Source organism: Gopherus evgoodei, chromosome 1 (assembly GCF_007399415.2).
Source record: "Gopherus evgoodei ecotype Sinaloan lineage chromosome 1, rGopEvg1_v1.p, whole genome shotgun sequence".
NCBI classification, from domain to species: Eukaryota; Metazoa; Chordata; order Testudines; family Testudinidae; genus Gopherus; species Gopherus evgoodei.
Window position 1 is genome coordinate 328,482,735 of NC_044322.1, and position 14,382 is coordinate 328,497,116.

The 14,382-nt window shown below is 42.8% G+C and overlaps 1 protein-coding gene across 1 annotated transcript in view; it reads right to left on the minus strand.

Moving 5' to 3' along the window:
- Positions 1-14,329, minus strand: part of MOV10L1 (Mov10 like RISC complex RNA helicase 1) — a 90,253-nt gene extending 75,924 nt beyond the window's left edge. The window contains exons 1-3 of the mRNA XM_030549578.1: positions 14,289-14,329; positions 9,977-10,161; positions 1,419-1,578 (exon numbers count right to left, since the gene is read on the minus strand). Of these exons, the coding sequence (XP_030405438.1) occupies positions 1,419-1,578; positions 9,977-10,102 (286 nt within the window). The 5' untranslated portion in view covers positions 10,103-10,161; positions 14,289-14,329. The remainder of the gene's footprint in view (positions 1-1,418; positions 1,579-9,976; positions 10,162-14,288) is intronic.
- Positions 14,330-14,382: the final 53 nt, after the last annotated feature.

Genomic DNA, 14,382 nt, shown 5'->3' on the forward strand with positions numbered 1-14,382 from the left:
TTCTGCACAGGAAGCCACCCACATCTGTGCAGAACTCCATTGAAGTCAGAACAGGTACATGGAGGCACCAAGTGTCTCCACAGGTGGCTTTGGATAGCCCACCCCACTTTGTGGAAGAACATTCACTGTTCAAGCTGTTATGTCAGTCAGCAATATGAAGCCTAGGCAGAGCTGGCCACACAGAGGATTTTAAAGCTTTTTTTTTTTCTTTTTTAAAAAGCTACTGAATTTTACCAAGTGTCTGAAATAAGATCTTAAAACAGCTAATTGCAGTAAACAAGGAAGATTAATTAAAATGTAATTTAATTTTACAATTTAAAAGCTTTCAGATGCCTAGCAACAATGAAAAGATCTGTGATCAAACTGTGATCCAAAGAAAGTCACAACATTTGCTAATCACTCATAGGGGAGTTGTTTAGAGGCCAGAGCATCATCAGACTCAGGCTATTGCTACACTAGAGAGCTTGCCACTGTAAGCTCTCTAGTGTAGCTGCTCTGAAACAACGGAGGATCGCTCTCCTGTCAGTTTAATTAATCCAGCCCCTGCACGCACACACACCCCTGCAAGCAGCGGTACCAATGTTGGCAAGAGAAGCTCTCCCACTGACATAAGCATCAGTGTGGACAACATTAAGTCGACATAAATTATGTCATTCAGGAGGGTGGCTATTTTATACCCCAAGTGACATAAATTATGTTGACTTAAGCTGCCGTGTAGCCATAGATTCACATACTTAATACTTTTACTTGCGTTACAGCTTTACTCCCACTCAACCGTAAATTTCAGGAGTCACAGTGATAAAACAAAGATGAACAGACTTTGAACTACAATTTATGTATTGTAAATTTGGCTACATTTTAGCCACAAATTAAAAAACAAAATAGCCTAATTTTTAGACATACATTATTTAAAAAGTTTAAGTTACAGGAGTGCAAAATAGCACCTGAAAGAGAGATTCTACATTTAATACAGCAAGTTTCAGCCTGTAGCAACATTTTTTTTTGATAAGTGTAAAACCCTGCCTGAAAATAGGGCTTTAAAATGAAATGCGTGGGACATCCTGGACCAGAGTTAGGAGTCAATCCTTTTTATATACCAACATGTTTATTTTCAAAGACACATTAAATGTCACTAATTTCTCTATATTTAAAATGAGAAAGGGTGGGCTATACTTACTGTGAGAAGAAATTACCTCACACAAAGAAAGCCTCCTTTCAATGAAAGTGATTTAGAGCTCAGTTCACAAAACTCACAAATATGAAAAAAATAGCTCTCTTCATCCCAGTGATTACTTTTACTTTAATACGGATTATCTGCTATTTGAAATATAAATTCCTGTAATGTACACTAGACGCTTAAAACACAAGACTTTCGAGACCATTAAAATGGTTACCAAATTTTTTTTTTCAAGTCATACCTTCACAAACCTGGGCCATGGAGAAAGAAGTTGTCTTATTAATATAGCCACCATCTTCAGTAAGAGATGTAATATTGCCAATTAACATTTTAGTTTTTAATTCAGAAGAGTCGTAAGTAGGACTGCTATAGTTTTCCCATTTGTCTGAGACAGCTTCTACCTAAAGAGTGCAAAAATACAATATTCCCACAGCTGATATTTCTACTTCACAAATGATTAGGTTAGCAGCAAAGTTAAAAATACACTCAAGATGCCCCATGTGACATACCAGATTTCAAGTATTTTAAACTACATTTTATAGCCAACCAAAACCATTATTTATAAGATTATATACCTGTTTCAGTTGTCAAAAAACTAATGTCTCCCTGCACCACAAAAGATTAAAAATACTATAAAAACCAAAAGGAATCACTAGCAGTAACAATGATATAAAGGTGATAAGGAACTTCACTGTCACAAACTTTTGTTTGAACTAGTTGCACCAGTGCTGATATTTGTTATTACTGTTCATTTATCTATCAACTCTTCAATCTACCTTGCCCATCTCACTTTAAGATCAAGGCAGTATCTTACAGAGTCTCCTGGCAGGTTGAGAGAGAATTTCTTTTCAAACACTTTTACTAATTCTGTGCAAAAAATGACTGAAGCTAGAGTGTTTCCCATTCTGTGAATCAGCAACTCAAGAATTCTTACCCTTTGTCATCAGTTTATACACTATAAAAATAAATTAAAGGACTTTCAAGTGACAGTTTGTAATTTTAAATCATTGGGGTTTTTTACCCCCATGCTTTTAAAATTTACTCTTTCATTTTATTAAACAGGGAAAACAGCTCTAGGTTGGTGTTCCTGATGTGATAGAAGAAAGGAGCAGATACCATAGGCTCCTTAGCTGCCTGACCCAAGTAATGATTCCTTAATTACTTGGGAAGTTTAAGGCAGAGTCAGGAATTGCTGGCCTGAGAGAAATTCTCCCTACAAGGGCTAAGCAGCAGCAGCTTTAAGAACCATGCCCTTGCTTCCAAAGTCACTGTCGTCACTAGACCAAAGTCTCCACCACACAAGTCACTAATATAATCAGGAGAGTGCCTTCATCCCGCAAGAATTTCCTCCTCTCCTCAAGGAGGCCTCCAGCACTCATAAGCCCTCTTCTCACCTCAAGAGTAATAGTTATTGATGTCACTGTCCAAAAGCCCCTTACACCTTCAAGCAGCAATTGGTGCTAGACTCTCACAATAAACCATGTCTGGGTATATATGAGGAAACTGCATAGTGTAGGAGAAATTGGTCAGGGCAAGCAAAAGGACTAGATGGGGGAAAATATTCAAGCAGGTATTGTGGAAGTAAAGAGATATGGGATTATTATAAGGAAAGCAAAATTAAATATATTTTATTATTAAACAGTGGTATAATAAAAACCTCACATATGTAATAAATATCCCATCATACAGTTTTCTTTTAAAATGAATAAAAGGGAATGCAAGTAGACTTTCATCATGTTCAGGGACTGCTGTGTTATCACCAATCTAGGGCACAGGAATAACAGGATCTGTAAACAAACTTTATTCTTTTACTCAAAAACGAGCACATAAAGGAGGGTTGTAACACTGGAGAAAGCATGAAGGATTGAAGAAAAAAATCAGTTTTCATTTTCTGAAGGGTTACAGGATCATAACCATCTAAAAAGCTATTTACATAAAAATTATTTGACTTGACAGTGTCCCTTTAAAAGACTGATCCTGGCGTAGCGGTAGCACCAAAGAGGACTTAAATTTTCAGCAACTGCACATCCCAGGAGGTGAAGTGTGCAGAGACAACAAACTCAAAGATCCAGCAGAAGAGTTAAGTGCACCACAGAAATTATTCAAAGGACAGGCTTTGACAGGTCGTAGGAGCCTCCTGAATCCTCTCACAGAAGGGGAAAAAAAGGAGAGAGTGCTGCAATCCAAAGTCTGTCCAAAAGGATTTAAAAAGGAGATAAGATATTGGAGGAAATATTAAGGCCAACCTCTTGTCAAACTACAAACAAGCAGTATAAGTGAGAGGAGAATTAGACTTGCTACCATCGCAGTCAGTGCTGTATTTGTCCAGTGGTAAGGCAGAGGATTTCATCTTTGTTAAACCAACGTCTTTCAAAAGCATCACATTCACTAGAGATCATCAAAAATTTAAGCTCATAAACTCACTGTCACTTGTACAATCACGAATTTCTCTCTCCCAAATCAAAACCAAAACTGTGAGAAGTAGAAAAAGAATAATCTAGACTGTTGTGGAAACAAAACAAGCAGAAAAAGTGTAAGACAAGAAGGAATTTGATTTTGGTAGTGTTTGCACAGTTACTTCCACATTAGGATGATAAGCATTTTTGAAGGGAAAGGGAAAGAAAAATGCATAACTTGGGGGAAAAAAAGGGGAGGGGATTCTGCCATGTACAATAGCAGAACTAGTACCATATCGATATCTGTGTGTTGATATGGGTTTAAGCTATGTTTCCAAAGCCACATTTCTGACAAATACTAGTTTCATATAGGTTAAACTCTGAGGGGGAGATTCTGTGCTGCACCTCCAAGAGACAAAGCACAGAACTTGTAGTCCTGGGGAAGAAAAGGCAAAGATGTCTAAGTCATTTTCTTTGTCCCAGGCTGCTTCATGGCCCCAAAATAATTTAGGTAGTCCAGGGAGCTACTTTAACCATCCCTGGCAGCCTATGGATGGTTCCATCTCCCCATCTCCTCTGAGAGGCAGACTGCACTGGGGCTTGTGAGGCACCCAGCACAGGCCTGTTTATGGTAGCCTTATGCCATGTCTGTGCCAGGGAAATTCTTTTCTGATTGATTGCAGGGCTTTTACAGACCCAGTATGAACTGCAGTATCCCAGCAAACATTCAGAGTTGTCAGGCTGGTGCAAAATGGAGTTAGGAGACTGGCAGACCTCAAACCCTTACATACTTCCGAAAAGTGGAATAAGTATGCCAATATGCATCTGAGAAGCCCCTAGTCAGCAGCATTATTTTATTGGATGAACATGTGCAGGACTTTCCTTTAGTTTTCACTTAGAGAAATCCATTTAGTCAAACTAATACAGTAACTTCTCACTTAAAGTCATCCCAGTTAACATTGTTTCATTGCTGATCAATTAGGGAACATGCTTGTTTAAAGTTGTGCAATGCTCCCTTCTAAAGTTGTTTGGCAGCTGCCTGCTTTGTCCATTGCTTGCAGAAAGAGCAGCCCGTTCAGCTAGCTGGTGGGGGCTTGTAACCAGGGTGGACTGGCAGCCCCCCATCAGCTCCTCCTATTAGCTCCCCGCTCCCCTAAGTTCCCAGCAGGCTATCAATTGCCAGCAGTTCAGCTGTCCCTCCCTCCACTGCCATGTTCCTGCCCTTTGCCTTGGAGCTGCTCCCAGAAACTCCTGCACGCTGTGCAGGGGGGGGAAGGGGGGGCACTAATGTCAGGATGTCCTCTTCCCCCTGCTCCTACATCCTGCTTATCCCTTCTCCATATAGAACAGGGAGAGGAGATGGACGGAGAGAGGCAGAGAGAGCTTGGGCAGCAGCTGCTGTCTCAACTTCTTGATCCACTTAAGACAATGCACTTAAAATGGGTCAGCTTACTTAAAGGGGCAGTGTCCATCTCTCTCTCTTCCACACACAAGATGTGTGCCCGTCTCTGTCTGCTATGCTGTCCCCTCTCCCTTGTGTTCATGCTGCCTTGTGAGAGAGGCTACATTAACAACAATGTATTAACCCTTGAGGGCTCACCCGAGTGCTAGTTCATCATTTAGCAGCAAGGCATTCCCTGGGAAATATCCCTCCCTCTTCCACCCTCTCACTTCACCACCTCAACCAAGCTTCACAACTGTCATAGCTGTGAATAGTATTAAATTGTTTAAAATGTATACTGTGTGTATATCTATATAATATGTAGTTTTTTTTCTGGTGAAAAAAATTTCCCTGGAACCTAACCCCACCCTCCCATTTACATTAATTCTTACGGGGAAATTGGATTCGCTTAACATCGTTCTGCTTAAAGTTGCATTTTTCAGGAACAGAACATTAAGCAAGGAGTTACTGTACTAAGGCAGTAAGATAGTATTTATTGCACTGAGAGCTAAAAATACAGAAAAGGAGGTATTTTCAAAAGCAATTAATGGCTATTGACTTAAATAGGAGAAGAGTTTGACCAACGCCATGTACTTTTCAAAATATCATCCTAAATACATACCAAATATAACATTTTCAGGCAAACAGCTGCTGTAGTTTCTATAGGGATTCTATACAATCATAAAGAGTCTCTCTCTCTCATGGGCCACTACCTGGTATTAAGCTGGCATACCCACTATGAAAAATAATTTGGGAATTAGAAAGTGAGTCTGAACATGCAATGAGGGTTAAAGAATGTTAAGTGGTATGATTTCAGAACATATGCTGTAATCAAATGGTAGTTCAGAAGGTCCATAGGAGTCACAGAAAAGGCTCATCCCAAGCTTCAAAGGGGGATTCGCTACCACAGTGCAATACACCCTCCACAAAACAACTCAACTATGACTGGAAATCCATCCTAAGTTACTGCTGGCAACTGATCAAAATTTCCTGTTAGTGTTGCAAAGTAGGGTGGGTTTGCATATGAAAAAAAGGCATTTAGAGGCAGGTACCCTGTATGAATCACCTTTTCATGTTCTTTATGTGTGTGTGTATATATATATCCTTACTGTATGTTCCATTCTATACATCTGAAGAAGTGGACTGTAGCCCACAAAAGCTTATGCTCAAATAAATTTGTTAGTCTCTAAGGTGCCATAAGTACTCCTGTTCTTTTTGAGATACTATAGGTACTCAGTAACTGGTCACTGGAATGTTTACTGCGTGTACATATGCATTTAATTTAATAGCAAGGCTGTTAAGAAACTAGGAGGAAGGCAACACAACGGCCCTGGATAAGTAACCTGGTGAACATTTCAAGGGGGCTAAGAAACAATGTGTGGAATATTAAGCTGAGAAAGCACTATTTTTAGGTGCCAGCTGAGTTACAAGATTTTTTTTTTTAATCAAGCCTTGGAACAGATCAAAAGGATACTAAACAGTTAAAAAAAAAAAGTACTTTTGGAGGGTGGGAGTGTTGTCAATGAGCTATTCACAGAAGAACAAAACAGGCTGGCAGGGAAAGACCCAGGCAGGCCCAAAGAAGGAGGCCTGAAGCAGTCAAGTCTTACAAAGCTCTAGGGCAGGGTTTTTCAACCTTTTTCTCTCTGAATTCCCCCTTGACATGCTATAAAAACTCCAAGGCAGGAAGGGAAGATCAGGCCTTGGACATAGACATAGTTTGACTGCTATTTGGGGGGTGGAGGGCAGCAGCCAGCGGGGCTCAAGCCACCTCCACATGGCAGGGGTCCAGGAGGGAGTGCCACCTCCAGCCCCTGACTCACCTCAGCAGGCCACCCAGCCTGTCTGGGTTGGGGTAGGGTGCAACCAAAAATTAAAAACTCAAAGGCGGGGGGGCTTAGCTCAAAAAGTTTGAACACAGTTTAGGATGCAGGGAGGGTGTAGCTAGGGGTTGTGTGCAGACAAGAGGTAACTCAAGGTACAGGGAGGGGATAGCTGGGGCTGTTTGCACACAGAAGGTGACTAGGGCTGTGTGCAGGCAGGGGGGTAGCTATGGGTGCAGAGAGGGTGTAACCTCAGGGTGTAGGGAGAGGGATATTAGGGGCTGTGTGCTGGGAGGACTCCCCTGCAGTCCCTGTTCCTGGAGGGCTCTGCCAGCCATGGAGCCAGGCGGCTCTTACTAGCTGCCTCTGGGGAAGCAAAGTGGGAGCCGAGGAGCAGTTTCAACCCAGGCCACCAGCAGACGACGAGGGAATGCTGCTGTTGCTCGCTCCATGGCACCAGCCAGAGTAGCAGCTGCCCCACACTGCCTCCGACCTCGCCATGCTCTTACAATGCAGTTTGGGGACGAGGGGGAAAGCCCTCCATGTCCCCAGCTGTGCGCATGGGCTCAGAGCTTCTACCCCACAGGGAGCACCAAGGCTCAGGGCTTCAGCCCCACGCCTCCCGGCTTCAGCCCTGCAGTGGGCACAGAGGGTCAGGGCTTTAGCCCCACACCTCCCAGTTTCAGTCCCATGAGGGGCACTGGGGCTCGGGCTCTGGGTTTCAGCTGTGGAGCCACACAGCCACCTTGAAAGGGCTCATGGGCCTCCTGTTGAAAGCCATTGCTTTAGGGAATAGTAAGTCTTAGGGAAGATAGATATGAATATAGACCAGGGGTTCTTGAACTTCATTGCACCACAACCCCCTTCTGACAAAACAATTACTATACGACCCTAGGAGGGGGGACCGAAGCCTGAGCCCACCCAAACCCCATTGCCCGGGGCTGCGGGGGGAGAGCAATTCCAAAGCCTGGTGGGGCCAAAACTGAAGGTTAAAGGCTACTGCCACAGGCTTTGGCCCCGGGTGGTGGGGCATGGGCTTGGGCTTGGGCTTTGGCCCCGGGACCCTGCAAATCTAATGCCAGCCCTGGCAACCTGATTAAAACGGGGTCGTGGCCCACTCTGGGGTCCCGATGCACAGTTTGAAAACCGCTGGTATAGAGCAGATTAAAACAATAAAATCATCTCTCTCACGTTGTGCTGTGTGCCTACTGTTGAGATTAAATAGCGTTTTAAGAAAACTTTCTGGTCACTAGTCATAGCTCCAGAAGGGAAGCTATGGGTGCTAAGCCCAGTCACACATGTAGAGTAATCAGGGTTGATATACAAGGGGCTGAAGACCAAGACTCAGTCTAAGAATGGGGAAAATCGGGGGATTCCATCCTAGGACAGCGAATGAAAGAAGCCTAACACCTTTGGGAGAGGCACCCTCAGAGAGGAGTCAAAGGTGCAAGTAGATCCATAACCATTACAGGCACTCAGATACCTACGGTATGGTAGGCCATAAAAGTACATGGATATCTGAGATATATATCATATACCACTGTGTAGTAGCTATTGCAAAATATTTAAGTTTTCTTCTTACACATTTTTATATAGGACGGTAAAGATATTCTTATGAATACATTTACAGTTTAATGAATTGACAAGTACCAATACACTTGTCAACCTTAAAGAAACATTAGGTAATTTAAATTATTAACAATACCCAGGTCTGAATAAGGTATGAGTGCCTCAGGGTTTATTTTATATCAGTTGGGATTAGTTCCTAATCCAATTTGCTTTCACCTTATTTGAGTTTGTGTCACTCATTTTTGGAGAGGGTGAAGAACAAATACACTTTGAAAAGAAATGGAATACTGATCCAACTCTCATAAGATAAAGGGAAGATACATGCTCCTATTCTGCTCTATGGGGAAATTTATATTTAAACTGTTTTGTCATCTATTATTTCTGCAATCTTATTTTACTTAAATTTTAGGTACTCTGATAAACAGTGTAATGTGACAAGTACTTGGTACTGGTTTTATTTTTAATCAGTAAGATGATTCCTACACAGTTGCTATATTTCTAAATCAGAATCCCACATCAAAGTCCATAAATCCCATGCCCATTTGCAAATCAAGGCTGTTTATACATGTACTATCCTACAGCACATGGAAATCAAGGACCCAATCCTGCAAACACAAGAACGCTCCTTAGAGTTTCTCACATAAACAATGGTTGCAGGATCAGGTCCTAATCTTCTATATCAGTGGGACCCTACCAAATTCACAGTCCCTTTTGGTCAATTTCTCGGTCATAGAATTTAAAAAAACATAAGTATCATTATTTCAGCTATTTAAATCTGAAATTTTACAGCGTAATTGTAGGGGTCCTGACCCAAAAAGGAGTTGGGGGGGGTCAAAGGTTATTGTAGGGGGAATTGCGGTACTGCTACCCTTACTTCTATGCTGCTGCTGGCGGCGACAATGCCTTCAGAGCTGGATGCCCAGCTAACAGTCACCACTCTCTAGCTGCCCAGCTCTGAAGGCAGTGTAGTAGTAAGGGTGGCAATACTGAAATTCCCCTAAAATAACTTTGTGACACCCCCCGACTCCCTTTTTTGGGTCAGGATGCCCCAGTCTGAGAAACGCTGGTCTTTTCCATGAACTCTGTATAGCATATGATAAAAGCACACAAAAGACCAAATTTCACGGGGGGAGACCATATTTCACAGGCCATGATGAATTTTTCATAGCTGTGAATTTGGTAAGGCCCTATCAGAAACCGGGAATTCATTTGGGGCATCCAAGGCACTGAAATTAAAAAAAATTATGAGGCTTAGCGTCCTACATATTGTCCAGCTATCATTTCAATGAAATGTATCCTTTTCTCTTCTCTCTGACATTTTGGGTATTTACTACCCCTCCCATACTACAAGCTTCAATGGAAAAAAAGGTTAAATGAATAATTTGCATGCAAGTTTGGGAGTGTGGGACCCCAATAATTAAAGGCACTGTGACAAGTCAACCTGACCATAGTGATACAAACAACTACTTCAGAAATCATCCAGACAGAAAAATCTTTAGAGAAGTTTCCTTACAAAGGCAATTCGTAATACAAATTGCTAGACCAATTGCACTACTCATTCACGTCTTACCCTAATCGCCTTCAATCCATTAGATGTTTTATCCTCTTCAACAATAGCAATGACTTTCTGTCCAACGTTCAGTGGCACACCGCCCATCACAGCATCACTTGTGAAGCAAATCAAGTCATCTATCATCCCATAATCATGGCAAAATCTTGTCACTACTCCTTGTACAGTTTTTAACTCTTTATCATCTGAAAGAGGGGAAAATATGTTCAGATGCTTATATAAAAACAAAACTAATTTTTCCATGAAAATGTATAACGGTGATAGTTATCATAAATGTCATGTAATGGAAATAATTCTCAACTGTGTTTGCAACCAAAATATTGCCACACTGAAAACATGAGAAATTTATTTTCAAAGTCTAAGTTGCAAGGAATGTGAACAGTAAGCAATCAACATAAATGATATATAAAACTGGATTCTGAAAAATTGTTCTCAATCTTTCCAGGCTACTGTACCCCATTCAGGAGTCTGATTTGTCTTGTATACCCCTAAGTTTCACCTCACTTAAAAATTACTTGCTTACAAAATCAGACATGAGAATACAAAAGTGTCACAGCACACTATTATTGATAAAAAGTGCTTACTTTATCATTTTTACCATAAATTATAAATTGAAATATAAATATTGTACTTAGATCTCAGTATATAGTTCATACTGCTCTATATACGTCACTCTCTGTATGAAATTTTATTTTGCAATGATTTTTCTAGTGCTTTTTATGTAGCCTATTATAAAACTAGGTAAATATCTAGATGAGTTGATGTACCTCCTAGAAGACCTCTCTGTACACACGGCATCAGTACTGCTGTAGGTCAGCAAATCTGTTTAAGATAAGGGCTGAGATTTTGTGCTACATCTCTGGAAATACAAAAACAGTCCTAGTGGTTTTACATTTTGAAAATCAATGTTACTTATCATTTATGGTATTTGCTTGCTTTCTGCATGTGACATTATGAGTGTGATATCTCATTCAAAGATGACAGGGCCAAAAAGAATTAACTAACTCACCTCACCGACTGACCTCACCCATGAGTGAACCTTGAGGACCGGTTAGGAAGATATGTAAATAAATAGAGCTTTGAAATGCAAGTCTGCATTGTTAGAGGTAGAAGGGTAGATGTTTGCTCAGGTCTTGTGATGTAAGCAAACAAGTCTTGTCTATTGCTATAGTTTTAATTCAAAGATCAAAAACAGAATATTAACATTTATGATGATACTTGAATGAAATAGTATTGTCTGTGTGTCTCTTTGAAGGTTGTGGTAACCTGTATCTGAACTGTTTAATGGATAAATGACTCTGTGCTAATTGCCAGGATGTTTGGGAGAAGGAGTTAAGCCTATTGCTTTCTCAGGCCAAAAGGCTGCTGGAAATGTATAAGAACTCTGGGACAGGCTCCTTCTTCATCTCAGATCTGCTTTGGGTTTTCAAGAGGAGGAAACCTTAAGCCATAAGGATTGAGATCCCCGGTCATTGACTGGAGCCACCCTGAATATGGAAATTGGACTATAACCTATGGACTATTTCTAAAAGGACTTTTGGCAACTACAAGCTCACCTCAACTATGTATCTGAACCTCAAGAATTGAATTCAAGTCTGTGTGTATATTGATCTTTTAACCAACACTCACTCTCTTTTCTTTTAAAATAAATTTTAGCTTAGTTAATAAGAATTGACTATAGCATGTATTTTGGGTAAGATCTAAGTTATAATTGGACCTGGGTATGTGGCTGACCCTTTGAGACTGGAAGAACCTTTTCTTTTATATGATGGGATAAAATTTTCACAAATCATCATCATATATGACAGGTGTGTTTGGACGGAGGCCTAAGGCTGAGTACTTTAAGGGAACTGCATGGTTTGGACTTCTAAGTAACGAGTGAGGTACTATAGAAGCTGTTTCGTGCTGGCTTGGTAAATCTAAGTATTGGAATAACCACCAGCATTTGGGGTTTGTCTGCCCCGTTTTGTTTGCAGTTCACCCTGATTGAGTGACCTCAGCTGGCTCCCACAGGCAGCACTGTCACCCTGCATTACACTAATTTTAGACAGTGAAAACAAATTTCTTAGTGTTGCATGTTTCAGTAAGCCACCTTCATGCCCACCCTATTCGGTACTTAGCTGGAGACCCATATGGCCCAATTGTTATTCAGGAAGCCTGAAGAGCAGATCTAAGTCAATACAGGCTCCCCAGGGCTGCCTATGCTTCTGGTGCACACCAGAATTGCTAGAGCCCCAAACGCCACTACCCAGGTACATTCCAAGCCAGGGCATATGGTGTTGGGATTCAGAGAAGGGATGCCTCCAACAGCCCCATTGAAGAAATTCTCCTCCAGAGCCTAGCAGGCTGTTTACAGCTCCTGTACAGGGATGGAGCAGCAAAGAGGATCTTGGAGAGATGGCTGGGAGAATGCCACCCATAATTTCTCAAACTGACTCTCTCTATAGAAACAAGTTGTCTTTTAAAATTTCTCTTTCAAAAACAAAAAAATTTGAACTATGCTGACAGTGTTCCTTTAAAAAATCATCCATGTTGCTGTTAGGATGGTTTTGTTACAATGATATTAAATCTAAACCCTCTCATTTGAAGAAAGAATAATAGTCTCACATAAATAAATTTTCTGATGCCCCAATCTACAGAGAAGATGTCTTGTAAACTAGCATTCCTGTGGTATCTTATGCAACAATAGACACAGAACACAGTATTTGAAAATAGACAAAAATAAAGGTCCTCTGATCCAAGTGAATTGTACAGTTGGAATTGGAAAATTCGACACAATTATGCAACAGCCAGGAATTCTACCCAGAACGGAGTATAAATAACCTAAACTGTGAGGAAATGTTCTCTTAGAAAGTCTCTTTAGAACCTAATACAATGGAGTGGGCAAACTACGGCCGGGCCGTACTGCCTGGCCCTTGGTCCAGGAGGCTAGCCCCTAGCCCCATCCCTGCTGTTCCCCCTCCTCTGAAGCCTCAGCTCGCTCACTTTGCCGCCAGCACAACGCTCTGGGCGGTGAGGCTGTGAGCTCCCGGTGCTCTGTGCTGCGTGGTGATGGCGGCAGCTGTAGCGCCACCAGCCACTGGTGGTCCAGGCAGCACAGTACGGGGGCAGGGAGGTTGAATAGAGGGCAGGGGAGTTTGGGGTGGTGGTCAGGAGGCAGGAGTGTGGATGGTGGTCGGGGGAAACAGAGGGTTGAATGGAGGCAGGGGCCCCGGGGGCAGTCAAGGGACAGGGAGAAGGGGTGGCTGGATGGGGCAGGGGTCCCGGGGGGGGGGCGCATCAGGAATAAAAGGTGGGGTTGGATGGGGCAGCGGGAGTCCAGGGACAGGGAGCAGGAGTGTGTGGATGGAGCAGTGGTCCCAGAGAGGCCGTCAGGGAACATGGAAGGTTGGATGGAGCAGGAGTCGGGGGGAGAAGGAGAGGAGATAGAAGGTGGGGGCTGAGCCATGATCCCCCTCTCCTAACCGGCCCTCCACACAATTTACAAAACCCAATGCGGCCCTCAGACCAAAAAGTTTGCCTGTCCCTATAATACAAAGAACAAGACAAAACAAACATACATTAGATTTCTTCACATTAACTTCTAATTGGAGAAATAAACTACTGGGTTATTCTGAACAGATGCAAACCAACCAAGTACATTCCAATGGTACCTTTTATCTAGTACTTTGAAAACAGAAAGGAAGCTTCATAATATCCCTGCAACTTAGGTGCTACACATTTTTATCCCAAATTCCAGATGGGGAATCTGACGCACTAACGATAAAAGATGTGAGAGCCCACAATCACACAAGCCAGCGGCAGTCCTGGAGCTCTGGAACAAGATCCTTGTTTCTGAACTCCCTACCCTGTGCTCAGACCATTAGGTGCTGCCTCCTAACACTAGACAAGTGACACAACAGAGAAGGCATCTTTGTGCTGCTGCCACAGCGCGCTGATTTCCGGCAGATAGGCCATATGTTTGTTGACCCATATTTTGAAATAAACCAGAGAAGTTAGTTGGTTAAGAAGAGGTCCCCTTCTCCCTGCCTCCCAGAGCTCTCTCCAGGCTGGGGGCCTGTCCAGCTCAGAGTTAGGGGCAGGATCTCCCTGCCCACACCCGGAGCACAAGGCACAGCTGGCATCAATGGCCCAGGCTGGAGCCACCCTCAGCTCTGAGCAGCCCCAGGGACTACTGATCCCAGAGGGCGGCGAGTGACGCAGGCAGCTCAGCCTGGCGCATCGCAGGGGGAGGAGCTGGGCTCCCAGGCCTGCCTAGGGCCGGCCGGACTACGGGGCTGCCCGCCGGGTGCAGCGAGCCACGGAGCGGTACCTGTGGCCGCCGGCCGCTGCACTCCGGGTCCCGCCCCTTCTGCCCGTCTCCAGAAGTAGGCCAGGACTCTGGACAGCAGCTGGAGCATCCCCAG